This window comes from Melozone crissalis, unplaced genomic scaffold (assembly GCF_028551555.1).
Source record: "Melozone crissalis strain CALT ecotype California unplaced genomic scaffold, PUWL_Pcris_2 ptg000014l_1, whole genome shotgun sequence".
In the NCBI taxonomy this organism is placed as follows: domain Eukaryota; kingdom Metazoa; phylum Chordata; class Aves; order Passeriformes; family Passerellidae; genus Melozone; species Melozone crissalis.
In genome coordinates, this window is record NW_026535792.1 from 7,938,406 (window position 1) to 7,961,816 (window position 23,411).

A 23,411-nucleotide genomic window follows, 5' to 3' on the forward strand; every position below is an offset into this window, starting at 1 on the left:
ATAATATTGGAAGGGCTGAATTTTTTCCCTTGGGGTAGTGATCTTGGGGAACTCACACCACTGTGTCTACTGATTGCACAGGAGGTGGAGAGCTATGGAGATGGTGTAGGGTCACCCTAAAACAAGGCATGGGAAACCAGAGGGTTGTCAGGTGGCTTTAAGGCTTTGAGGGACTAGATGGGATTGAGTGGAACTTGCTCCTGGACACACTCTTTGTTGTAGGAAAGCTGCACCTCCTTCAAGGATGTGGGTGACACAAGCTTGGAGCTCCAAATCTGCTACTTACTTCCAGGGAGGATAGATTGTTATTTTTCCTATTGAAGGTCTTTGTTTTCAACAGCAGGAAATAAAAGTGTCTGAACTTAATCTTGTGTAGCTCAGGCACATACAGAGCCCTCAATAATATCCTCCCCTCACTGTCACACCATTACAGGCAAGGTCAAGGATGTAGATCAGAAGGTGGTTCTTCTATCAAATGCTGGCTTTTAACTTGCTGTGTTACTCCTTAAGTCATGGTTGTGGTAGCTGTTCTCATTTCAGGCTGAAGCAGTGGCTTGGTTTTTAGGATCAAGTGGTCAAGCAGCCCTTTGCCCCTACCCCTTGCCCTTCTTAAATCAGGGATCTGGGCTTTACTTCTTTCCCTGCTAGAGTTAAACTTGTTCCCCCTTCCTGAGCTGTCAGTGTTAAGCTGCAGGATTGCATTTAGTCTTTCCTAAATCCAGACTGGAAGTTCTCTCAAGAATATGAAAACCCTGCTTAAAGCAGCTTAGAGGCTGCAAGAGAAAAGCAGAACCAGAGTTCCTTTTATCATGGACATTGCTGGCTGGAGATGTTCCTCCTGTGGCAATTTAATGTAGGAGGCCTTTTAGATGTGGCTGGGACTACTTAAAACAGATATTTAAACATTAGGCCAACAGTGTGACAGCAGCTGACTTCCCATGCAGTGAGATTTAAATACAACTCCTTTCCTACATACCCGGAGTAAGTGGCCCTTCTGACAAGTCACCATTTCATAAAACTCACTCTGCTTTATTAGAAAAGTTATAGTAAAAATGTAAAAAACACAAAGTTACTACAAAAATCTATGTACAAATTCTGCAGGGCTGCAGAGCATCTCCCTCCGAGGCTGCCAGGGCTGAGCAAGCTCTTCAGCTGAGAATTCCACATTGTAAACAAGTTTTTAGTGTTAAGAGGCCTGGAAGCAAAGTGTCTCCTGCTTCACAGTGTTCAAGCTGCTAAGGGAGCAGAGGAAAAGCTTCCTGTCAGTGAGTGCTGCCTCGACTGGCAGCAACACAGAGAATGCAGGCTGGTGCTCCCACACCTTACGCACTCATGACAACGAGTCACATCTTTGTTCTTCCTCAGGCCTCTGAAATGTAACAGAGTTGCAGCCAGGCTGCCTTGTGGGGCTGGAGAGCTCTCAAGCTCAGCTCAGCAATACCCACTGCTCCCTGTGCCAGGTGAGCCTTGAGCCTGGCTCTAGAGTGGGTTTTTCCTCACATCTATCAATCATGGCTGGGTGATAAGGCACTGGGCTCATGTTAAGCCTGGCTCTAGAGTGGGTTTTTCCTCACATGTATCATGGCTGGGTGGTGAGGCACTGGGCTCATGTTAAGCCTGGCTCTAGAGTGGGCTTTTCCTCACATGTGTATCATGGTTGGGTGATGAGGCACTGGGCTGACATTGAGGTGGCTCTAGAGCGGGTTTTTCCTCACTGGGCTCATGTTAAGCCTGGTTCTAGAGTGGGTTTTCCTCACATCGTGGCTGGGTCATAAGGCACTGGGCTAATGTTAAGCCTGGCTCTAGAGCAGGTTTTTCCTCACGTGTATTGTGGCTGGGTCATAAGGCATTGGGCTGATGTTGAGGCTGTCTCTAGAGCAGGTTTTTACTCACTGGGCTCATGTTAAGCCTGGCTCTAGAGCGGGTTTTTCCTCACGTCTATCATGGCTGGGTGGTGAGGCACTGGGCTGACGTTGAGGCTGGCTCTAGAGCGGGTTTTTCCTCACGTCTATCATGGCTGGGTGGTGAGGCACTGGGCTGACGTTGAGGCTGGCTCTAGAGTGGGTTTTTCCTCACGTCTATCATGGCTGGGTGGTGAGGCACTGGGCTGACACTGAGGCTGGCTCTAGAGTGGGTTTTTCCTCACGTCTATCATGGCTGGGTGGTGAGGCACTGGGCTGACGTTAAGGCTGGCTCTGCGCAGCTCCCGGCGGGCTTTGGGAGCAGCAGCAGCCGCCGCAGCCGCCAGGCTCCGCGGGGGCAGCAGCTCGTGGGGCTGCCCTGCTCTCAGCAGCGAGTGCTCTGGGTCCCTCTGCCGGGGCTCGCCGGGGCTGTCGCTGGGCAGCGAGGAACGCCTCCATGTCGAGGGCAAAGGGGCGTGCACCAGGTCCCTGCTCTCATCCCTGGCCCGAGGGCTCTCTTCAGCGGCAGCTGGAGGCACGGGCTGCTCCCTGAGGCTAAATTCCTCATAGGTGCCAAGCTCAGGGGCAGCTCTGTCCCCAGCCCCGTGAATGCTTCTCTCCATCCCTACTGGGAAAAAATGAGGATACGGTGAGGAGAGTATCAGGACTTTCATCATCAAAATTAGTGCCCGTACAGCAGTTGCTGAAGGACCTACACATGCACGGCTCTGGACTGCTCCAATCTCTCACTGCCAAGTGTGGGAGTTGAACCTCCCTTTTAACTTGGCAGGAACAGCAAATCCCTAGCCTGCGTTTCCTCTCACCTTTGGTCTGTCCAGCATGGAGGTTCATGTTACTCAGTCTCTGGTTCAGCTCCTGGTTTGCCCACATGTACCGGCTCAGCTCCTTTTCCAGCACCTGAATCCTCGCCTCATACTGCAGCTTGCTGCTGGCCAGTCCCTCATCCATGTGCTCTGCAAGCAAAAACAAGGCTATTTCAGCCTGGGAGCCCTGAGAAAGACAAAAGCAGCAGCAGTGCCGCCCATGAGGAGAGCTGGGGGTTACCACGGCTCTGCTGCAGCAGTAGCTGCATGTTCTGCTCGTGCTCCTTCTGCTGCAGGGTGAGCTGGCGGTCCATCTCCAGCCGCTGCCGCTCCACGGCCGCCTCCAGCCAGTACACCAGCTGCTGCTGCTCCTCCAGCTGCATCTCCAGCTCTGAGAAGGCAATGTGCTGCCTGTGCTGGTCCTCTCGCAGTGTCACCACCTGGCCAGGGCCCAAGAGCAAGGAACTCTTCAGCTCCTTCATGCCTGGGAGGATTTCCTGCCCCAGCCCCAGTCAGGTTGGTTTTTTGGTACAGCCTACAAAGGTTAGTAGTGCTGGGATGTCAGAGCTGCCTTGTGGAGGGAAGAGCAAGGTGTGGCTGCACTGATGTGGCAGAGCCACTGCAAGGATCCATGCATCCTATGACTACTTAGCCCCTCTCCCACCCAGGGGTCATGGTGCTGTGGCTTTGTGGCCTCACTTTTCAGGAATATGATGCAAAGAGAAAGCTTGAAACTGAGGAAAACAGGACTGTGGTCAGCTCATAATTTCTGTTAACAAGTGCATTCAAGCTGTGTTATGTTTATGATGTGTTCTGGCTGGCTAATAATGCAATCACTAACAGCCAGTAAGTGAAATACAGCTGCCACCAGCACAGAGGGCAGTTGTCTCTCACCTTGTCGAAGTACTTGCAGAGCAGGGCTCGTGTCTCAGAGGAGGAGAGGTAGCTGAGCTTGGCCATGAGGTTCATCTCACACTGTGACAGCAGGCTAGCCGAGGCCCTCAGGACTCGCTGCCTGCACGTGATGGACTCATTCTTGTACTCAATGGCTGCATCCAGAGCCTCGATTGCCTCATCCAGCTGGAACAAGATCCGTTCTTCCTGCCAGGGCAGAGCTGTAGTTACCAGGGAGCAAAGAGTTTGCTCTGTCTCACCCTGCCCTAGGCTTGCTTGTCATGTCAGTGCTGGTGAGAAGCTGGGACATGCAGTTTGGGATGTGGGGGAGCATCTGCCAACGATTTCAGGCTTAATCTTTACTTGTCTCCTACAGCCTCCTGCTCCCAGCCCAGCAGAGGTACCTCTGGGGACAGCAGCGTGCCCTGGCGCAGCTTGTTGTCCAGCTCCAGCCTCTGTTTGAGCAGCTGGTCCTTCTCCTGGCGCAGGCTGTTGATCTCCTGGCGGATCTGCTGCTGGTCCTGGGCGCTGCCGTGGCGCAGCTGCCCGTTCTTCTCGCTCAGCTCCTTCTCCAGGTGCTCCAGGCGGCTGGACACGCGCACTATGTCATCTGTCAGGGCCTGCAGCACAGCATGCTCAAGGGGATCTGCTCCCAAGGCAAGTCAGGCCCTCAGCCCTGTTCTACTCCCTCTTTACGTCAAGTGACCCCCAGGCAGACCAAGAGGTACCAAACCAACAAGCTCAGACTCTTTCATAGAGACAAGATTTCCTACCCACTTCCCAACACGCCCTCATCCTGGCCTGTGGCAAGACTCAGGATGGCACCCAGATCTTCCAGCCTCCACCTCTGCTGGAAATCAAGCAAAGGGTTGAGGTGTCCCACTCTTGTCTTACCTGGCTGGAGCGCAGCCTTTTACTCTCCAGGCCATTCTTCTCCTGCAGCAGGGCTTCCTTTTTGGCCACAATAGCTTCCCGCTTCCTCAGCTCATCTTCCAGCTCATCCAGGGCCTGGCGCTGCTCGAGAACTTTATCCATCTCCATGTCCAGCCACTTCTTCTGTTCCTCAATTTTCTGATGGAGAGAGAAGCAAAAGGTGTGTGTGTGCGCAGACAGCAGCAGCAGTGCCCAGAGCTGCTGGACTAAAGAGCAGCGGGGTTGAGATCCAAACAAGCATCCTTATTCCATCTCTGGTAACCTCCACAGCCACAGACTTTGCTGGTTTTATCCTTCCAGCTCCTCCAAAAGTCAGAGCTAAACTAAATTCCCAAGGAGTTCTTGGAGGGCACATCTCTCACCACCCTTCTGCTAACAGACAAAACTTCAAAACTTTTTTACCAATGCTAGGATTTAGATGAGATCTTGTTTCTGGGGTAAGAAAAGATGTGAAGTCCTCTGCTACTAGATACAAATGACATTATGGACTGTCCTTCTCAAGCATGAGATGGGCTCAGGTCTGTTTTCAGATGTCTCCCATCAGCCTGCAGCCTGCCAATCATCCCCCCTGAGCAGGGAAGCAGAGGCAGGCTTGCTGTCTGTACCTGCTGCTGCTCCAGGCTGATCACAGAACCGTTGCTGCCACTCCGCCGCTTCCTCTGGAAAGCCGCGATTTCCTCTGTTTTGATGCGCAGGATTTTCTGGTGCTGCTCGTGCTTCAGCTCCAGTTCCTGCAGGTGAAAGAGCAGCATGAGCATGGAGGGAGTGGGATGTGTTTGCCCAGGGGCTGAGGGACAGGTTATGTTCTCCTCTAGCTCTTTGGACAGAGCTGTCCCCACGCTCTCCAAGACAACCACAGACCACATCAGAGCCCACCCAGAGTCATCCTCACAAACCCCACAGCTGCTCCTGGCCTCTCCTACCTTGACTCGGTGCTGTCCCTTGTTCACCTCCGTCTCCAGGCGCCGTTTCTGCTCGCTCTCCTCGCGCAGCCGCCGCTGCAGCTGCCCCTGCTGCCGCCGCATCAGCTGGATGTTCCTCTCCAGCTCCTGCACGCGCTTCTCGCTCTGCGCCGACAGCGACACCAGCCTCTCCGTCGCCTGCTTCTTCTTGCACAGAACCTGCCAGGGGGTGAAACCCACCCTTGGCACCTCCTCTCTTTGCAGAGATGCCCCCAGCTCTGCCCAGCTCGGCCCTTCCCCTCACCTGTGCCTTGCTCCGCACAGCCGCCAGGCGGGTGCGGTACTCCTGCAGCTTGCGCTTCTCCCCGGGGTCCCAGGGCTCTTTGGCCTCCAGCTCCTGGAGCTGCTTCTGGCTGTCGCTCAGCTCTGCCCGCACCTGCTCTGCTTCCTGCTCCAGCTCACTGATCTTCTGGCTGTACTGCTTGTTCAGAGCCTGGGCATCCTTGCCTGCAACACAGCCCCCTCTCTCACAGCCAGGATCCCGACCCTTCCTCCCTCTCCCCAAGTATTTTTGGCTACAGAGACTGAATGTTCCCTTTCCCTCAGGCACTGCAGGGAAGGAACAAACCAGTGGGAAGGGTTTCTGTCAGCTGAAGGGATGGAGAAACAAGGCCCTGCTGCTTTTAGGAGAAAGAGACTGAGCACAAGCAACACAGGCAGAGAAGATGAGGATGGAAGAAGAGACAAAGCACCACAACTAGGAGGAGGTTTAATGGGAAATGGGTGCATTATTCCTGCCAGCAGCTCTGCACCTGTCTTAATGAGCTCCGTGATCAGCTCCTCCTTCATGCGGATGTTGATCGCCAGCTCTCGGATCTTCTGCTGTGCCTGCACCAGCCTCCACTCAGAGCCCTTCCCTGGCAGGCGCTCCCGGCAGCCCAGCAGTGACTCCCGCTTCCCATACACCTCTGCAACACAGATCCCCACGTCAGGAAAGTCCTATCCTAGCACATGGGTGACAGAAGGACAATCTGATCTTGGATCTGTAGCCAGAGTCTGGCACAGCATTGCCCAGAGTCACCAGAAGCTTCTACCATAACATACACCCTTGCCAGACCCTAAGAGTTCAAGTTTCCCCCTAACAAAAGCAGTGGGGCTCCATTTTTGCTCCATTTTTGTCCTCTGGGCACATCCAGATGGGACACCAAGATCTCCCAGTGAACCACCACCAGCCCATGGAAGATTGTCCAACAACCTACAGTTGTTACTTGCCTTTTGACAGCTCCAGCTGCTCCTCCTGAATTGAGTGGGCATTGCCTCCACTTGCCTCTTCACCCAACTTGAAAATCTCTTTCTTGCTCAAATTTTGGATCCCATTTCTAGAAGGAGAAGCAAATTAATCAGTTTGGTCTGGGTACTCCTAAAGCTGTTCCCAGTAAGGACCCTCATGATCCACAGGCTCCAGAAGGAGATGGAAACAATAGCTGTGGTCAGGAATGATGGTAATGAGCTCCCCAGGGAGCAGTAAGGTGTACCAGCAGCATCACTGACCCCACAGGCACCATTTGCCCTGCATCAGACACGAGAGCTGAGCTGCAGGGGTGGGACAGCCAGGTCACAGCCAGGGACAGGGACACGGCACAGGGACAGCTGGCTGGGACAGCCCCAACTCACCGGCACTGGGACAGGGACCGTTTCTGTTCCCATTCCTCCATCTCCTCTCCCGAGGACAGCTCTGATGGCTTCTCTGAGTCCTGGCTGAGCTCTCTCCTCAGCACCACCTCTCTCACCTCAGGATCACCACTTGGGTGCTGTGTGTGGTTCGGGTGCCAGCCTGCCAGTTCCTCTTTCTGCAAGCAGGAGCTGCTGCTGAGCTTCTGGGCACAGAATTGGAAAGAAAAGAAACAAGCTGTGTGAGAGCCAGTGTTGGAAAAAGTGGCTCCCAGCTGAGCATTACTGCTAGACATAAAAGCAACAAAATGGATTGAGTGTATTTTCAGGAGAATCGGTGCATTGCCAGCTGCCTGTGCTTCTGCTGCTCAAACTCAGAACAATTCTGGGACTCACCCACAACATGAAAGCAAAAGCCTCAGTCTTGAAGCTGGGCTGTTTTTGCCAGAGTTGTAAAACTCTGTATTTGAAAACTGAGCACAGTCCTCTGGACTACACCTCTGGTAAGGATCACACTGAACAGCAGGGCAAAAGCTCTCCTACAGTGGAGAGCAGCCAAGGGAAGAGGCAGCAGCTCTTCCGTGGCACAGCCTTATGCCCTCACCTTCTTGCAAAGAGCTCTTCCACTCTGCTCAGGAAGCAGCCCTGAGGGAACCCCACCAAAGCCATGAGAAGGGGCAGCATCCAGTGGGGCTGTGTGAGGTCTCTGGCTGGCAGTGACCAGGTGAAGATTTTCCAGCAGGCCTGGCACACACAGGTTTGGCATTGCCATCTCCAAGCGCACGTGCAGCTCTGAGATCTTATCCTGCTGCTCCTGCAGTTTGTCACTCTAGGAAGCAATGAGAAAAACGTGGTTACATACATGTTGGTCTGAGACCCACTACAGAGGAACCTGAAAGCTGGGCTGAGCACCCCTGGTCAGGAAGGAGGGGAGTGGGACAGGTCCCTACAAAGAGAGCAGAGCCCAGAAATACCTGCAGCTTGTACTGTTCCATAGCATCCTCCAGGGCAGCCAGGAAATCACGGTTCTCCTCCTCCAGGCGTTCCACTTGCCTCTGCAGCTTGGCCACCTGCTCATCTTTGATGGACTCACACTTCTTCTCAGCGCTCACCTGCTCCCCACAATAAAAGAGAGGCACCATCAGCATCCACCTTTGTCCTTCCCTTCCTATGCTGGACTTTGCAAGGACACAACAGCTCTGCAGACCCAGATTCTTCTTATGTAACAAATCCTAGTCCTAGTCGTAGTTTTTCCCTGCCTGCTGTGAGGACCATGTCCTTCTGCCTCCCTAGAGCCTCTTGGACAGGTTACCTCTCCTCTCCTCCCTCTCCTGACCCTTCCATCATGCTATGCTGGAGCTGTTGTGGTCACGAGATGAACCCCACCTCAGAGAGCTGTAATACCCCATTATTACCTGTCCTTTTGCCACTTTTGACCCTTGTGCCTCCTGCCCCTGCTCCTCCATGGAGGTGCTCTCAATGCCGCTGTCCAGCCCGGCCGAGGTCAGCTCGCTCCTCTGGCTCTCCACGGCGCACAGCCACTCCTTGACGCGCAGGACCTGCTCCAGGCTGAGGCTGCTGTCCTCCTGCAGCTCGGAGAGCAGGCGGTGCGCGGCGTCGGTGCACGTGCGGTAATGGGCGCACTCGGCCTGCAGCCGGGCCGTGGCGTCGGGCGCGCCGCGCTTGGCGCTGCCCGAGCGGCGGATGGTGCGCGTCTCCGAGCGCTGCCGCTGCTCCAGCGCCTTCTGCAGGCTCTTGATCTGCAGGTGCAGCTCCTCGATGTGCTCCGTCTCCCTGCGGCAGTTCACCACCGCCCTGTTCTGGATGTTCTGAGCGCGGCTGGCGTAGTTCAGCGTGTTGAGGCTCTCGTCGAAGTCGGAGGACGAGGGGCTGACGCAGGCTATCATCACGGTCTGGGCGTTCCCACCCAGGGAGTCTTTCAGGATCCTAAGGAAGAGCACAGGGATTAAAATGGCAGAAATACAAAATGGCACAGAAGGTTTTCAGAGGTTAAGTCCAAGGAAAATGATCTTGCTCTGGTCCTTGCTCTGTAGTTGGTTGGCATCAGTGATGTGGATGGAATCATTAAGCAGAGGATGAACAGTTTGCACCACGGCAAGTCTTCATCCAAATAACTCCTGAGGCTGGGAGCTCCCTGACTCTGTGATCACTGCTAGGTATGTCCTGCTGGAGATTGCAAAGGTCACCTGCTCAAGCTAAGAACTAACTGTGGACCATTAAACAAGTCTACTGGGAGTATTTTTTATTCCCTGACTGCAGGAAGGGCAGGATAACCCACAGCAACGCCTCATCTCAGTTTTAGCAGCGTAACTCATGCAAGCCTCACTGTCTGTAGCACTGCAATGAGCTAGGCCTGCATTCCTATCCTGGGCTCATTGCTCCTTGAGATTCCCTACATGAGAACCTGCAGAGAGGGCACAGCTGTAAGCTGAACCTGTGAGGCATGGTGGGGGGTCCTGCTCCCAGTGGTACCTGGTGATTTTGGAGTCCCTGTACGGGATGTGGGTGGTCTTTCTCCGAGGATCTCCCAAGGCACTGATGACGTTGCCCAAGGCCAGCAGGCCACAGTTGATCTGGATACTCTCCTTCAGCCTCTCCCCTGTGTTTCCTGTCTTCACAATCCGCTCTGAGCCCGCCAGGTCCACGAAGTGGAACTTGGAGACCAGGACCTGTCCGGCGGCGGGCAGGGCGGGCGGCTGGCGGTGCAGGGGCAGGCGGCCGGCGCCGCGCCGCTGCTCCATGGTCACCGTGAAGATGGTGTGCGAGCGGCTCGACTGCCTGTTGATGTGCGTGGCTCCCGTGTGCTTGGCCGTGTTCCCCATCTCCAGCAGGCTCAGCACCTCGTCCAGCCCTTCCACTTCCGACTCCTTCACCCCGCAGAGCACTGCAAAGCAAAGGCAGCTGTGGTATTGTAAAAGCAGGCGATCCCTGCCGAAGGGAAGAATGATGCATCTGACTCCACTGATATCAGAAGGCTAATGAATTACTTTATTATACTATATTATTCTATATTACATTACACTATATTACACTACATCTTAACTGAAGCTGCACAAGCACTCAGCTCAACTGAACAAAATCCTGTGACTGTCTCCTAACCGACAGTCTGCACACACGCTTGGCCCTGACAGCCCAAGGAAACAAAACACCATCCCTGTGGGTAAACAATCTCCACACTGCATTCTACTTTGGCACAACACAGGAGCAGCCAATGAGATAAGAATTGGTTTTGATCATTCTTTTCTCTGCTTCTCTCAGGTTCAGAGAATGTGAATCCCACATTCTGGGATTCACATGCTGGGAGGGATAGGCTGCCTGAGGATGCAGCTCCTCTGCACACCCTGGTGCTGTCACCCTGCCCACAATGGGCCTTGCCCAGACCAGCTTTCCAGATTAAGTACAGCAAACTGCTACAGGAGACAAAGGGATGGAGGAAGAAGACCTGGCTCTGCCTTCATGGATAGATAACCCACAACATGAGGAGAAAAGGAGCCTGTGCACAGGCACACATACCAATGTTCCCCTTGTCATCCTCCCGGATCTGGATGTCTTTGCTGGCTGTATCCACCTGCAGCAGGTCCCGAAACTCCTCCTTGTACACCTCCAGGTAGGACACTCGGACCGTGTAGTCGATCAGGTCGTTCTCATCGATGAGCCTGAAGGTCTCAGCCATGGCTCGTGGGATGATGCCCTGCTCGTCCTCATTGATGGAAGCTGCCAAAGAGAGGCACACACCCATGGAGCATCCCGGGAGCCCACGCTGGCTGGGGACAGAGCTGAGGTCAGGAGCCTGCCTGCAACACACGTCATCTGGAAAGGAGCAGCCTCACACCTCTCCCACAGCTCATGGGTTAAACATCCCAAAGACCCCTGGGCAAATCCTATCCCACTGCTGTGCTGGATTCCAGCAAAGCTGCTTGGTTCCAGTCCTTCCTCAAGAAGGAAAACGCACCACAGCATTTCAGTGAGTATCAAACACCATGCCTGCAGCTGCACTGTGCTATCCTTTGAAGCCAGCATGACTCCACATCTTTTCCCAACTGCAAGAAGCTTTTCTTTCTTTTTTTTTTTTTTTGTGTGTTTGCAGTTTGCTTGTATCTGGCCACAGCACTCTATTTTTCCTTTTGTCTCCAACAGCCATGTAAAATGGCAATTCTCAAATTTGGTGCAATGATAGCCTGAGATGGGAGGCTGAAAATAGATGTACATTAAAACTGTGAAACAATTTAGTGTTTACAAATGATGCAATTAACTAAAGATGACTGAAATGTTTATAGCACATCCTCTGTAAGAAATCACAATGCCATTAAACCAGCATGAAAAAGTTGTCTCTTTCTTCATTTCCTTCATATAAAGAAATTAACAGGACTAACGCTTGCAAACCTCCCTCTCCTTCAGGTTTATTTCAGGACCTAGGACTATCACCACCACCTCCAGAGCTGGTGGAGGACCAGGTCCTGTCACTTGTCCTGCAGTAGAAGAGGGGAAACCTAAACACCTAGACACTGTGACCTCAATGGTGTGGAGACACACTTTTGAGGGGTGACTACAGCAACACAGGTAGAGGGAAAGGAAAGGCTGCTGGGGCTGGGATGGTGGGGGGAAGTTAGCTTGAACTGGAGGGGCTGGCAGGGTGGAAGGGCTGTTTGAGAGTGAAACTGGAAGTGATGGAGATGATGATGCAGTTGGGTTTGGGTAAAGCAAGGATGCTGGCAGAGCAGGGATGCTGGCAGGACAGGGATGCTGGAGAAGCAAGGACGCTTGCAGGACAGGGATGCTGAAGAAGCAGGGATGCCGGTGGACTAAGGATGCTGGCGGGACAGGGATGCTGGTGGAATGGGGATGCTGGCGGGCACGGAGCCGCCGGTCCCAGCGAGACTCACCGACGCTGGCCTCCCCGATGGTGTAGGTCTTGCCGGAGCCCGTCTGTCCGTAAGCGAACACGGTGGCGTTGAAGCCGCGGAAGAAGGCGCGCAGCAGCGGCTGGACGCAGGCCCGGTACACGGCCGCCTGCCCCGCCGCCTCGGGCAGCACGGCGGCGAAGCGGAACCGCCGGCGGCCCAGCTCCACCTCGCCGGTGGCGGCATCGCTCCGCAGGCACGGCCGGTGTCCCCGCAGCGCCTCCCGGGGCAGCAGCGGCCGCACCCGCACCGCCACCCGCACCACCGCCGCCTCCGCCGCCATGGCCGCGCCCGGCGCGCCGCGATGGCGTCAGCGGCTCCTCCCGAAGGGACGGGACGGGACGGGAAGGGCAGGGCAGGGAGCAGGATGCGGGACCGGGAGGAGGATGCAGCCGGTCCTCGCCGCACCCCGGGGAGAGCAGCCTTGGGGAGCGGGGGATGCCCGCGGCTGCGGGAGTTGCTCCAGAGAAGCTCCATCACTCGGGAGATGCTCCATCACTCTTGGGATGTTTCATCACTCACTCACTCACTCACTGGGGATCCCGTGCCCCGTGAGATGCTTCGTCACATGCGAGGCAGCGCTCCGTTAATCGTGAGTGTTCCATCGCTGGTGAAACAAAGTTCCGCAGCCCATGAAATGCTCCGCCAGCCACAAGGGACTCAGGTCTCTCATCAGCCGCTTCATCCAGCCCAGCAGCGGTGACACTCCCGCACTCCCGGGTGACATTCCCACGATGACCGTGCGGAAGAGACAGGGGGCTGCGTGGCCCTGCCGAGGCACAAAGTGCTTTGGGGTGGGGGCGTGGGTCCCTCCTGGGATGCGACTTGCGAGCAGCTGGTGCCGACAGCTGGTGCTTCCCGGCCGCCCGCCGCGCTGGGGGCTGGCAGGGCCGGCTTAGCCACTGACGTATGTTCAGGACACTCCGAGCGATGACAAAGTTTTTCATCCGGCTGCCTGCAGTTCCCTGCGCACCGCCCCTGCGGCTGCAGGGAGGGGTATGGGCCTGGCGGGTCCCCCGGGTGCCGTGGGAAGCGCTGGGCTGCCGGCTGTGCCGAGCCGGGCTGGACACACGGCTGGGACCGTGCGAGGGGCTCGGCCACGCTCGGCATGGGGCTCCGGCTCCCCCTGCGCCGCAGCACCAGCTTCACCCCCGACCACCCTGCCCTCATGGAGGTGCCTGGCCCCGCTGCCCTGAAGATGGAAGCGAACGTCCTTGTCATGGGAGCAGACAACGTAGGGAAATCAGGTGAGCGCTGGCGGTGAGCTGTAGCAGGCTGGAAACTGCAGCAGTGTTTGGAGGACAGTGGCAGGGAGCAGCCCATTGAGTGAATTCGTGAGAGAGGGCTGAGCCCTGGGGTGCAGCTGTGGTTCAAGGTGGGGAAGCTGAGCACAACCTCGTAGCCAGCCGGGCAATGACAGGGGAAGGTATTTTGCACTGAGCTGCAGTTTGCTGATGCTCCGGCTCGTGCGGATGCTTTGGTTCGTGCTGTGCCTCTGCTGCACTCACAGACCTGCTGGTGGCTGGGGAAACTCAGAGGTCGTTGCTGCTTGTAGGAGTTTACAAGGGCATGGTGCCTGACTCTGCTCTGGATTTAGAAGGGAGAATCCTCCAGGTTTCGGGTTATTCTGATGATTCCTGTCCTTCCGTCTGCAGCTCTGACTGTGCGTTTCCTGACCCGGCGCTTTATTGGAGAGTACGGGGACATGGGTGAGTGCCAGGGCAGGCCAGTTCCCAGCAGGGACTGGGTACAGAGACAGCTCTGCTGTGGAATTTCATTGCAGCCCATCCTCTCCTGCCTTTCTCCAGAGCATCTGCCTGGTCCCAGGGGCTCAGTGTTGTATTTGTTCAGTGACCCGTCTCTTTGCTCCAGAACTGCTTCTCTGGGGTGCAAAAGGTCCAGGGTGGCAGCTGGTGGCACCATGAAGATGACGATTTTTTTTTTTCTTTTTGGGGGCACAGAATTCATCTACAGCCACAACCTGACTGTGGATGGCCGAGAGATTCTCTTACACATCTGGGATGTCCCCAATTCCCAGGTGAGAGAGCTCCACTCCTATCACCCCTTTCTACCCCAGGGACAAAAACCCCTTTACTGGAAGTTACCTATGGGGAACCACAGGCTGGGAGGTTCAATTGAGCAAGGCTTTCAAATCAGAGGGTTCATAAGAACTCTTCTCAGCTGCCAAGCACAGGAGAGCAATGCTGCTGACAGGGTAGCAATAGTTACCATAGCCCATGGCCCTCTGGCTGAGAACACTGCAGCTGAAGCACTGATGGGAATACAGGACTGTGCTAAAGAAGCAGAGGTGCTGCTCTGAGGTCCCTGCACTGTTATCACCTACAGCCTGCAGTGCTTGGCAGCTGGGTGAGGGTTAGGATTAGGGTGTGATGGTGAAAGCTGAATCATCCCCCCTTGGTTAGTTCTGCTAGCCAGGTGCTGCTCTGCCCTCCTTGGTACTCCTCTTCCTCTCTGCCCTTTCGCTGTTCTCTGTCCTGACAGGCTCAGGATTGCCCTCTTCCATCAGTCAGGCCTGGAGGGAGGGATTCCAATAAAACAACCCTTCCTTTTCTCTTTCCCCAGGAGCAGGCAGAGGATGGCTCCTCGGAGGAGAAGCGAATCCAGTGGGCCGACAGCTTTGTCCTGGTCTACAGTATCTGTGACCGTGCCAGCTTCAACATCCTGCCCCTCAAAGTGCAGTTCATCAAGGCTGCCAAGGAGGGGCAGAGCCAGGAGAAGGTGCCCATTGTCATTGTGGGCAATAAGCGGGACCTGCACCACCAGCGGGCGGTGTCCAGCGAGGAGGGCCGGCTCCTGGCCCTCTCCTTAGACTGCGGTTTCTACGAGGTCTCTGCAGCTGAGGCTTATCACGGGGCCCTCATGGTCTTCCACGGACTGGCCAAGCTCATCCCAGACACCAAGCTGGCCCTGAAGAAGGGCACAGGGATCCGGGGCATCGTCAAGACCATGTCGGCTGTGTTTGCCCGAAAGCGAACGGACTCCCTCTGAGCCCCTGCAGGGCTGCTGCTGCTCTCTGTGCTGCCCAGCTGGGCCAGGGCCCCTCGCTGGGTGCCCATGGACATGGTGTGTATCCTTCCATAGGTATGACAGGTTTCTTGCTGTCCTCCTCGTGTCAGGGTCTGCGTGTGCTGCCTTGCACAGCCAGTGCAGCCGAGGACTGTAGTGGGTTCCTCTTGGCTCTGCGGTGGGACAGTCTCATCTCTTTGCTGTACCAGCTCTTTGGGTGCCTCCTGCTTTCTCCTTCCATCCTCCAACACTGGAAACCACGGGGGGATTTTGCCAAAGCTCCAGGCAGCAGCATCCCCAGCTCCTGCAGCAGGAGCTGCCCAGGCTGTCAGCGGTGAGGGAGAGCATCCTGCTCTTGTACAGCACACAACTCCCTGTCTCTCCACTCCTACTCTGGGACCCTTCTTCCTGTTTTACCCTCATCAGGATCCTCTTCAGTAACCCTGGAGCACCCATGAGCTGGAGAGGTGGTGCTTTCCCCACTGGGGAGGCACTGGTAGTTCCCACGTGTGTATCAGAGCCCAGGGCACTGGTGATCATGGGGAATTTGGTGCAGGCTGGTGCCTCCCATCCCCCTTGCCGTGCTTTTGAGCAGCCGTGCTCACAGCCCTCTCTCTCCCCCACAGCCTTGCAGCCATCCCAGCCGTTTGTTTCCCTTGTGCGGGTGGGCGCTGTACAGGCTGTGCCTGGGAAAAGCCAGGCGCGGGGCTCGTTCCCAGCATGGGAATTGCACCACGAGCCTTCCCAAGCCGCTCCTCCTGCAGGGCTGCCTGTCCCCGGGGAGGAAAGGAGCTGGGGAAAGGGGCTCGCTGACCCCTCTGCTGCTGGGAGGCTTTTCCCTGCCTCTCCCAAACCCTTCTCTTTGTGCCCTGGGAAAGCAGTGTATTGGGAGAGGGTTTGTGCGTGCTGTAGGGACACTGATTTCTCTGCTGTGTTCTTCTGGAAATGCAATAAATTGTCTTTGGCAGGAAGCCCCGGCTCCTTGGAGCTGTGAATTTGTACTTGGGGCATGGGAAGAGACACGTACCGTGCTGGGCATGAGCACCCACTCTCCCAGTGGCAGCTACCCACAGGGAATGTAACAGGATGTTTCCCGCACCCACTCCCTTGGCTCTGAGTTGGGGGTCCCACCCCACTGTGTTCCCTTAGTTTGGTGTCTCCCTGCCACAAAGAAGCTGAGCAGATGGGGTGAGTGCCAGGTGGTTTATTATTGCAGGTTTATTATTGCAGCAGATGCAACAAGGTGTTGTGGGAAGCCAGGTGATCCTGTGGGAGAGGGGCTCCAGGAGCTCCACCTGTTCTTTTTCCTGACCCCAACATCCATCCCACCACCAGCTGGGAGAGCATTGCCCAGGGCTTTCCCACTCATGAATCCTGCTGGGTGGTGGGGATCTTCAGCCTCGCCATGGAGGAGCAATCTGTGCCTAGGGATGTGCCCTGCAAGGGGGGATGGAGGGAGGAAGGATGGGGAAGCAGGCTTGCCATGGTGATGTTTGACAGCTTTCCCATCCTCCCCTCTCTCTCTCAATGTGTAAACAATATAAGTTCACCCTGTCTGCTGAGCAGGGTCCAGGGTAGCCCAGTGCCAGCCCTGGGTGATTGCTCTTTCCACATCTCCTTCATCTGCCTAGTCCCACCTTCCCCTACCTTCTCCTTCTGGTAGCAGGGCTTTTGTTTGGCTTTATTCCCCCATCCTGGCCTTGATGCACTCCAGAATAAGCTATCCCATGGCCTGTCTACCACTTGGAGCTCCTGTCCTGGAGCAGGGGTGTGTGTGGGAAGCTGGCAGGGGCCCAGGCTAAGCGTGCTGAGGGCATTGGAGAGGGGCTGGCATGCTTGTCCTGCCCTCTGGCTCAGTCCTTCTTGTAGACAGGGCTGTAGAGGCTGCCGTAGTAGGCCCGGCTGTACATGGACTCGGGGCTGAAGCGGTAGGAGCCCTCGCTGACCCGCCTGTTGTAGGGGGAGAAGGCGGATTTCCTTGGGAACGGGTACTCGGGCTCCAGGGCAGGGCTGCGGTAGTAGCCATGCCGCAGGAACAGGGGGTCCTCGAGCCCCAGGAAGGACAGGGGGTGATGGCCACGGTACAGCCGCCAGTCACTCCTCAGCTGCGATTTCTCCTCACTGGAGGGGGCAGCGGGCTTGGTCTCCTCCTCCTCCTCCTTCTCATTCTTCTCTTTCTTCTCCATGTTGGTCTTGCTGGCCCTGGATGCTTCTTCTTCCTTCACTGACTGCCTGCGGAGCTGAGAGATGGGGTGAGCGCCCAGCCAGGTGGAGCCACCTGCCAGCCCTGCTCCCCCTGTGCTGCACAGCCCCCCTTAAACTGGGAGAACCTCAGGAGAAGCCAGTTTGCCCTCAGAATGGTGAGGAGTGGGTGGCTTGCAGTCCTTGAAAAGCTGTGGTGGAGAAATGCTCCCAGGGGAACAACAGGCTGAGGTAAAGGAGAGAGAACAGGGTCTCAGCCTGAAATTTCACCTTCCTGGGAATGTGGTCACACCTTGGCTTGGGCATGAACTGTGTGAAGGTGTCACCACTGTCTGACCCATTGTTCTCTTGGGGGACTCACTGTCATGGCTTTGGGGATGCTCAAGAGGAGGGTGGGACTGAGGTGTCTTCATGGCATCTCCCCAGTCTGACATTGCCTGCAGCTGTGGGGTGCCCATGGCAGGAGATTGAGCAGAATGGGATTTGCAGGAGATGGACAGGGCCTGGCTGGGGGCAAACTCACCGGCACGTAGCTGTACAGGGTGCCCAGCAGATGCTTAGGGGCACTGACGAGGGTCCCCCCGAGAGCATCCACAGTCTCCATGGCCCTGGACAGCCTGCGGGGCGTGAAGAGGATCAAGCCCTCTGCCGCATCCCAGGCCACGGCCGGCACCTTCTTCACGCTGGAGATGCTCGAGGCGCAGGCGCTCTGCAGGTTGTGAGCCACGCTGCCCACGAGCCCGGGTTCCTGTCCCGCCTGCCCAGAGAAACCCGCTCAGCTCCTGGGCTGCCCCACCGCCAGCAGGACAGGACAGGGGTGGCCCTGGTTTCCCCATCCCCTTTGCAGCTCTAAGCCTGAGAGATTTCAGCTGGCTGCTGTGCAAAAGCCACCGCAGCCCTTTGCTGCAGGGTCTCTCCCTGTCCCTGCCAGCTCCCCCCACTCGGGCCCCAGGGACCCTCTGCTCGGGGCTGTGCTTCCGCTGCAGGCCGAGGCAAAGGGCACTGACCCCAACCTGCTGCTTCCCGTCCCCAGCTCCCAGCGGAGCCAGGCAGGAGCTGTTCCCAGCCCCACCGGCTCAGACCGCCCCTCCCTGCTGGCACCACGGCAGGGGATTTTCAGGGGTGTTCAGAGGTTCAGGAGGGAGTTCAGTGCTGGCATCCCACAGCTCCAAAGCAGTTTTGAACATACAAGCCAGGGTGATTTTGCCTGGCACAGAGGTTGCCCACAGCTCCCAGCTTTGATGAAAGGGAAGGGTCTCCTGGGGCTGCCCCACTGCCACCCCCCTCTTGCATCCTCCAAGCTGCATTTCAGGATTGAGCAGGGATAGAGGCCCCAAAAGTATGGGGGAACATCCTCCATGGTCCATGGGTAGGGGGATGCTTTGGAGCATTCCCAGCTCACTGCTCTGCTTTTCTCCATACCTTGGCATGGTTGGTGTCTTTCTTGCCTGCCTTCTCCTGCTTCTGCTCGGGTGCCTTGCTGTGGCGCCGGGTCAGCCAGCCCTGCCCGTCACTGCGGGGCTGGGGGGCTGCAGGGGCACTCGGCTTGGCCAGGCTTCCCTGCCAGGGAGCAAAAAGGCACCACTCAGAGGGAGCTGGCCCGTCCCACTCCGTCCTTTTAGCCTGAGGTACACAGGGGTGCACAGGGAGTTCATTTGTGCATCTGGGGAGAAACCCTGAGGGTAGATGGGAGCTCTGGGATTTTGGTGCAGGCCAGGGAAGTTGTTCCCACTGCAGCACAGGGTAGGAAAAACACCTCCTTCTCCCCATCCCCTCTGGGTCTCTGCAGGGGCTTTTTACTTTAGGAAGGATGTTATGGCAAGGCCATAAATCAACAATTACATGCTGGGAACCTGCTAAAAATAACTCGTCCCACTAATGTGGTACATGGTTATGTGTGAACATCACGCAGGAACCGCCAGCCCCAGCTTGTCCTGCTGAGCAGGGGAAGTGAACTCTGCTCAGATTTGCTCCAAGGAGCCTGAAACGTCCTGTCTGGAAGCAAAATCAGCTCAAAAGAGGAGATGGGGGAGCAGGAGCCCAGCGGGTGGGTCCTGGCACTCACCAGGATGGGGATCCAGGAGGCCAGCTCCTGCCCCTTGGTTTTGGCCCGCTGCAGGCTCTGGGTGGTTTGCTGGTAAGCGCGGTGGGACACGGTGCTGACCAAAGCACCAATCCGGCCCAGGGTGCTGGGAGCACTGGGAGCACTGGGAGCACTGGGAGTGCTGGGAGTGCTGGAAGTGCTGGGTGTGCTGCATGCGCTGTATGCCCTGGGAGCACTGGGAGCCCTGGGAGCACTGGGAGCTCTGGGAGCACTGGGAGTGCTGGGAGTGGTGGTGGTAGTGCTGGGCTGCTGCTGGGACACCTTTGGTGTTGACAGATGTTTCTTTTTGGGCTTCTTATCTAAAGATAGAAGAGTACAGGCAGAAGAATGGTTACATTCTGGTGGGACAACCCTCCTAGGCAGCCTTATGCCAAAATCCAGGGGCTGCCTCCTGCCCCATGCACCCCACAACTGAGGAGCCACCCAGCCAGTTGCGACCAGACTCCCTCAGAGGGGATTTGGGCATCAGGACTACCTGCTTCTTCATCCTCCTCAGGCAGCAGGTATTCCATCAGCTTCTCCAGCCCTCCCAGGGCTGTGTCGACCCCTGCAGCTGCCATCTGGGTCACTGAGTTCTTCCTTGTGTACTTGGCTGTTGTTTCCACTGTGCTCCTGGTGGCCTCATAGCCCTCCGCTGCCAGCTCGATGATCTTATCCATGGAGCTGCCAATGGTGCTTTTGGCACTTTGGAGGGGGCAGGAGATGGTGTCCTTCAGTTCAGATGCGAGCTGTGGGCAGAGAGATGAAGAACAGCCCCTCTGGTGTGCTTGGGGTGGTATAGGACAGCCAGAGGGACTGCAGGGACCCCAGCCATGTCCATGACAGCAAGAGGGGCATAACAGCTCTCTCCAACCTGGGCTGGAGGTAGCTGGCAGGGATGGGACACAGGACGTGGCTGACTTATATTTGGGAGCCCCAACCATCGTTTAGGTTGCAGAGGTCTTTGGAGGAGCTCTCACTTGGAGATGCTGCCTTGTTTCCCAGCCAGCAGCCTGTCACCATCCAGAAACAAGACTAGAGGAGATGTACTGTGGGCTTTTCAGAGGGGCTGGGGGGTCCCAGACTGTCCTGTGTGGATGCCATGGGACAGAGAGAGAAAGAGCAAGCGTTTCTCACAGCACCTTGTGAGAATTTTTAGGGAGCTGTAAGGATGTGATAACTTGTTAAGTATAAACAATCTGCAGGTGGTGTTTTACTACTTTTGTCTTTCTGTTCTTCTCAAGGATGGTGTATGAGGAAGGTGTTTTTGTTAACTGGCCAATCTAATAGAATGTATTGTATCCCTCTATAAAAACTGTGTGGTTCTCTTGAATAAAGCCTTCTTTGCTCTTTCTACAATACTGCCTGTTCCAATGTCATTCTCAGTGTAAGAGTGACAGTCCTGCCTGTGACTTACCTTGTCAACAGGGTACTGCAGAGCAGGGATCTTCTCCTCTAGATGGTCCAAGCCCCGGCAAGCCAGGTTGTTGGCCACAGCGACTGCTTGGGCAAAAGCACGGTAAGAAAACCCCATGGCTGTGCCAGGCCCGTGCTTGTGCCAGCACTGCCCTACTACGAGCAGCCCTGCTGTGCCCCCCTGCCACGTCCCCCCTCGGCAGACAGACTCACACTGCGGCTCCAGGCGGCGCACCACGGGCTCCATGCCCCACATGGCCAGGGCGCCGGCGCCCTGCACGCCCCGCTCGTACACCTCGCACACCGAGGCCATCAGCGGGTGCGACTCCTTGGTGCTGCTGTACTTGCGCTGCAGCGTCTGGCACGTCGAGCTCACCACGGGCAGCTGCAGCACCCTCTGCAGCACGTTCTCCTGCGTGGTGGGTGGACATGGGTGAGCCAGCAGCAATGCCCTGAGGAGCGCCCCAGTTCCCTGAGGAGCGCCCCGCTGCCCGCACACCGCTGGCTCTCGGTGCGTTGCAGTGAGCAGAGATCACTGCTTTGTACAGGATCACTGCTTTGTACAGGATCAATGCTTTATAGAGGATCAATGCTTTGTAGAAGAATAACTGCCCTCCTTGACCAGCCAGCAGTGCCCTCATTAGAATGCTGCTCGTCCATGGCCTCAATGCACAGGAGGCACACTGAGGACTCACTTTTGCTTGCAGAGGAGGAGTAGAAGGGTATTACTCTAGCCCCACTGAGGGTCTGCCAGGTGTGCTGAATTAGGACAATAGGGGGGCTGCTGCCACTGAGGGAGCAGGGACACTGCAGGCAGTGTCTGAGGGGGGTCGTTCTCCACTCCTCCAATATCTCAAGCCTGTCGCAGACATCCTTTATGAAAAATCCTTTCCTTAGTATTTTTCCTTCTGAGAAGCTGAGATGCCTCAGGAACAAAATGTAAACAAAGATTATCTGCTGCTGTGGAATGCAACAGGTGGATCTGTGATTGGTCTCATGTGGTTGTTTCTAATTAATGGCCAATCACAGCCCAGCTGGCTTGGACTCTCTGTCCAAGACACAAACCTTTGTTATCATTCTTTCTTATTCTATTCTTAGCTAGCCTTCTGATGAAATCCTTTCTTCTATTATTTTAGCATAGTTTTAATGCAATATATATAATAAAATAATAAATCAAGCCTTCTGAAACAAGGAGTCAGATCCTTGTCTCTTCCCTCAACCAAAAACCCCTGTGAACACCGTCACACAAGCCCAACTATTTAGATGCTCCCTCTGGCTTTCCACCCTGTGGAAACCTCCATGCTGGAGATCTGGGGACTAAATGGGGCACAGTTGAAGAACAGGCACAGTTGGCAGCTAACTCAATGCTTACATCAGCTCAAGGTTAACTTTTTTTAATCTGAACTATTTAATTTCAAGCAAGCAAAAAAGGTTTATCCTTTCTCTTTGATGATGCTCCATACTACTGCAGGTAAAGATCCATATAAAGAGAACATGGGAACATGTGAGACAGCATGAGGTGTGGCTGGTATTCGTCCAGCACAGTCAGCACACACTACCTGGCCCCCCTGGCACACCTCTGCCCTTTTCTCTCTCCCTTTCCCTGCACCCACCTTGGCACTTCCATCCTGCAGAGCCTGAGTCTTCTTCACCGTCATTGTGGCGCACCCACCTGCAAAGCAAAGTTGGGAACCGCAGACTCTGCCTGAAAGCAGGGCTGGGCTTGGGCTCCCCCTCACTCCTGCATCCCCCAAGCACAGCAGCTGGGCTGACACACAGCTCCCGTGGGTGCAATGGATGTGGCATTGCCCAACATTTGACTTTTTACCAGTTAAACTGTAAAACCAAAGCCTCCATGCAGCCCTGCCCTGCTCGTGTGCCTTAACACCCAAAGATACAAAAGAATTAGTTGAGAGGCATGTAGTTTAGAGAAGTTATGGTAAGGGCAGGATAAAGTATGCTGGAAAAGCAAACTCAGAGCAACCAGGATGGTAACAGATGTGCATGAGAATAGACTCTGGCTGAGGAGGGATAGGAAGGCAGGACAGGAGCAGACAGAAGAGTGGTGGGTAGGGATGTGGTGAGATGTCCAGCTGAGGTCAGCATTCGCATTGCACATATCTGCTGCTCAAAATACCAACACTCATCCTTGTGAAAATAGCTCCAGCCCCAGCACAGACCCCTTTTTCTTAGCAGCAGATGAAATTCTGGACATCTAGAGAGAATGGGTGATCCCTGCTGGTCCCACTGAAGCTGTCCTGGAGCACCCAGCGGGCACAGACTACTCACCGAGGGCCAGCCTGTCCCCAGCAGAGCAGCAGCAGAGAGTGGTGTCTGCAGTGTCCCCTCAGCCTGGTGCTGTGAGGGTGAGGCACCGTGCTCTGGCCACTACCATCACCACCAGGCCCCACCTCCCATTGCGTGGGCTCGGGACCTGAGGGATCGTGGTGGAAACGGGCCAAGGAGCTCCCTGAAACCACCGTAATTGGGAGCAGATGACGGCAGAAAATCCCCTTTGCTGCCTTCCCCGCAGAGTGCAGCAGCTGCAGCACAGCTGGAACGTTCCAGGGTTTAACGCCTCTCCTTCCACACAAGAGGAGAGGGAGCTGCCCTGGGACCTCACCACCTCCAAAGCA

The 23,411-nt window shown here is 55.7% G+C and overlaps 3 protein-coding genes across 3 annotated transcripts; 1 reads left to right on the top strand and 2 right to left on the bottom strand.

Annotated features, from left to right (window-relative positions):
* Positions 1 to 1,028: 1,028 nt before the first annotated feature.
* KIF7 (kinesin family member 7) lies at positions 1,029 to 12,330 on the bottom strand. Its single transcript, XM_054272943.1, has 18 exons — positions 12,030 to 12,330; positions 10,660 to 10,860; positions 9,619 to 10,030; positions 8,541 to 9,072; positions 8,100 to 8,237; positions 7,730 to 7,954; positions 7,129 to 7,331; positions 6,727 to 6,833; positions 6,267 to 6,422; positions 5,759 to 5,961; positions 5,476 to 5,673; positions 5,158 to 5,283; positions 4,514 to 4,690; positions 4,024 to 4,239; positions 3,620 to 3,826; positions 2,967 to 3,165; positions 2,726 to 2,875; positions 1,029 to 2,529 (listed from the first exon to the last, which is right to left on the bottom strand). The coding sequence occupies exons 1-18, from the start codon at positions 12,328 to 12,330 to the stop codon at positions 2,126 to 2,128; spliced, it is 4,155 nt and encodes a 1,384-aa protein (XP_054128918.1). The 3' UTR covers positions 1,029 to 2,125.
* A 104-nt stretch (positions 12,331 to 12,434) lies between these two features.
* On the top strand, positions 12,435 to 16,038 carry LOC128934843 (ras-related and estrogen-regulated growth inhibitor-like protein). Its single transcript, XM_054272747.1, is given in 6 exon segments — positions 12,435 to 13,119; positions 13,121 to 13,154; positions 13,156 to 13,294; positions 13,703 to 13,756; positions 14,009 to 14,085; positions 14,631 to 16,038. Coding segments are annotated over 6 exon segments (804 nt in total). The 5' UTR covers positions 12,435 to 13,045; the 3' UTR covers positions 15,057 to 16,038.
* Positions 16,039 to 16,927: 889 nt separating this feature from the next.
* Positions 16,928 to 22,490, bottom strand: PLIN1 (perilipin 1). Its single transcript, XM_054272946.1, has 8 exons — positions 22,389 to 22,490; positions 20,989 to 21,187; positions 20,777 to 20,859; positions 19,856 to 20,108; positions 19,342 to 19,679; positions 18,699 to 18,836; positions 17,800 to 18,033; positions 16,928 to 17,314 (listed from the first exon to the last, which is right to left on the bottom strand). Exons 1-8 carry the CDS (start codon positions 22,431 to 22,433, stop codon positions 16,928 to 16,930), a joined length of 1,677 nt encoding a protein of 558 aa, XP_054128921.1. The 5' UTR covers positions 22,434 to 22,490.
* Between the last annotated feature and the right edge of the window lie 921 nt (positions 22,491 to 23,411).

What these genes read in the sequence shown, in the direction of transcription:
- KIF7 (XM_054272943.1), bottom strand. Translation starts at nt 12,330, where the DNA reads ATGGCGGCGGAGGCGGCGGTGGTGCGGGTGGCGGTGCGGGTGCGGCCG. An exon ending in GCAGCTGGAGCTGTCAAAAG is followed by an intron (nt 6,423 to 6,726) that starts GCAAGTAACAAC and finishes TCTGTGTTGCAG; the next exon opens with AGGTGTATGGGAAGCGGGAG. An exon ending in ACTGCTGCAGCAGAGCCGTG is followed by an intron (nt 2,876 to 2,966) that starts GTAACCCCCAGC and finishes TTTTGCTTGCAG; the next exon opens with AGCACATGGATGAGGGACTG.
- PLIN1 (XM_054272946.1), bottom strand. Translation starts at nt 22,433, where the DNA reads ATGACGGTGAAGAAGACTCAGGCTCTGCAGGATGGAAGTGCCAAG. An exon ending in TGCAGGATGGAAGTGCCAAG is followed by an intron (nt 21,188 to 22,388) that starts GTGGGTGCAGGG and finishes CCCACCACGCAG; the next exon opens with GAGAACGTGCTGCAGAGGGT. An exon ending in GCGCCGCCTGGAGCCGCAGT is followed by an intron (nt 20,860 to 20,988) that starts GTGAGTCTGTCT and finishes TTGCCCAAGCAG; the next exon opens with TCGCTGTGGCCAACAACCTG.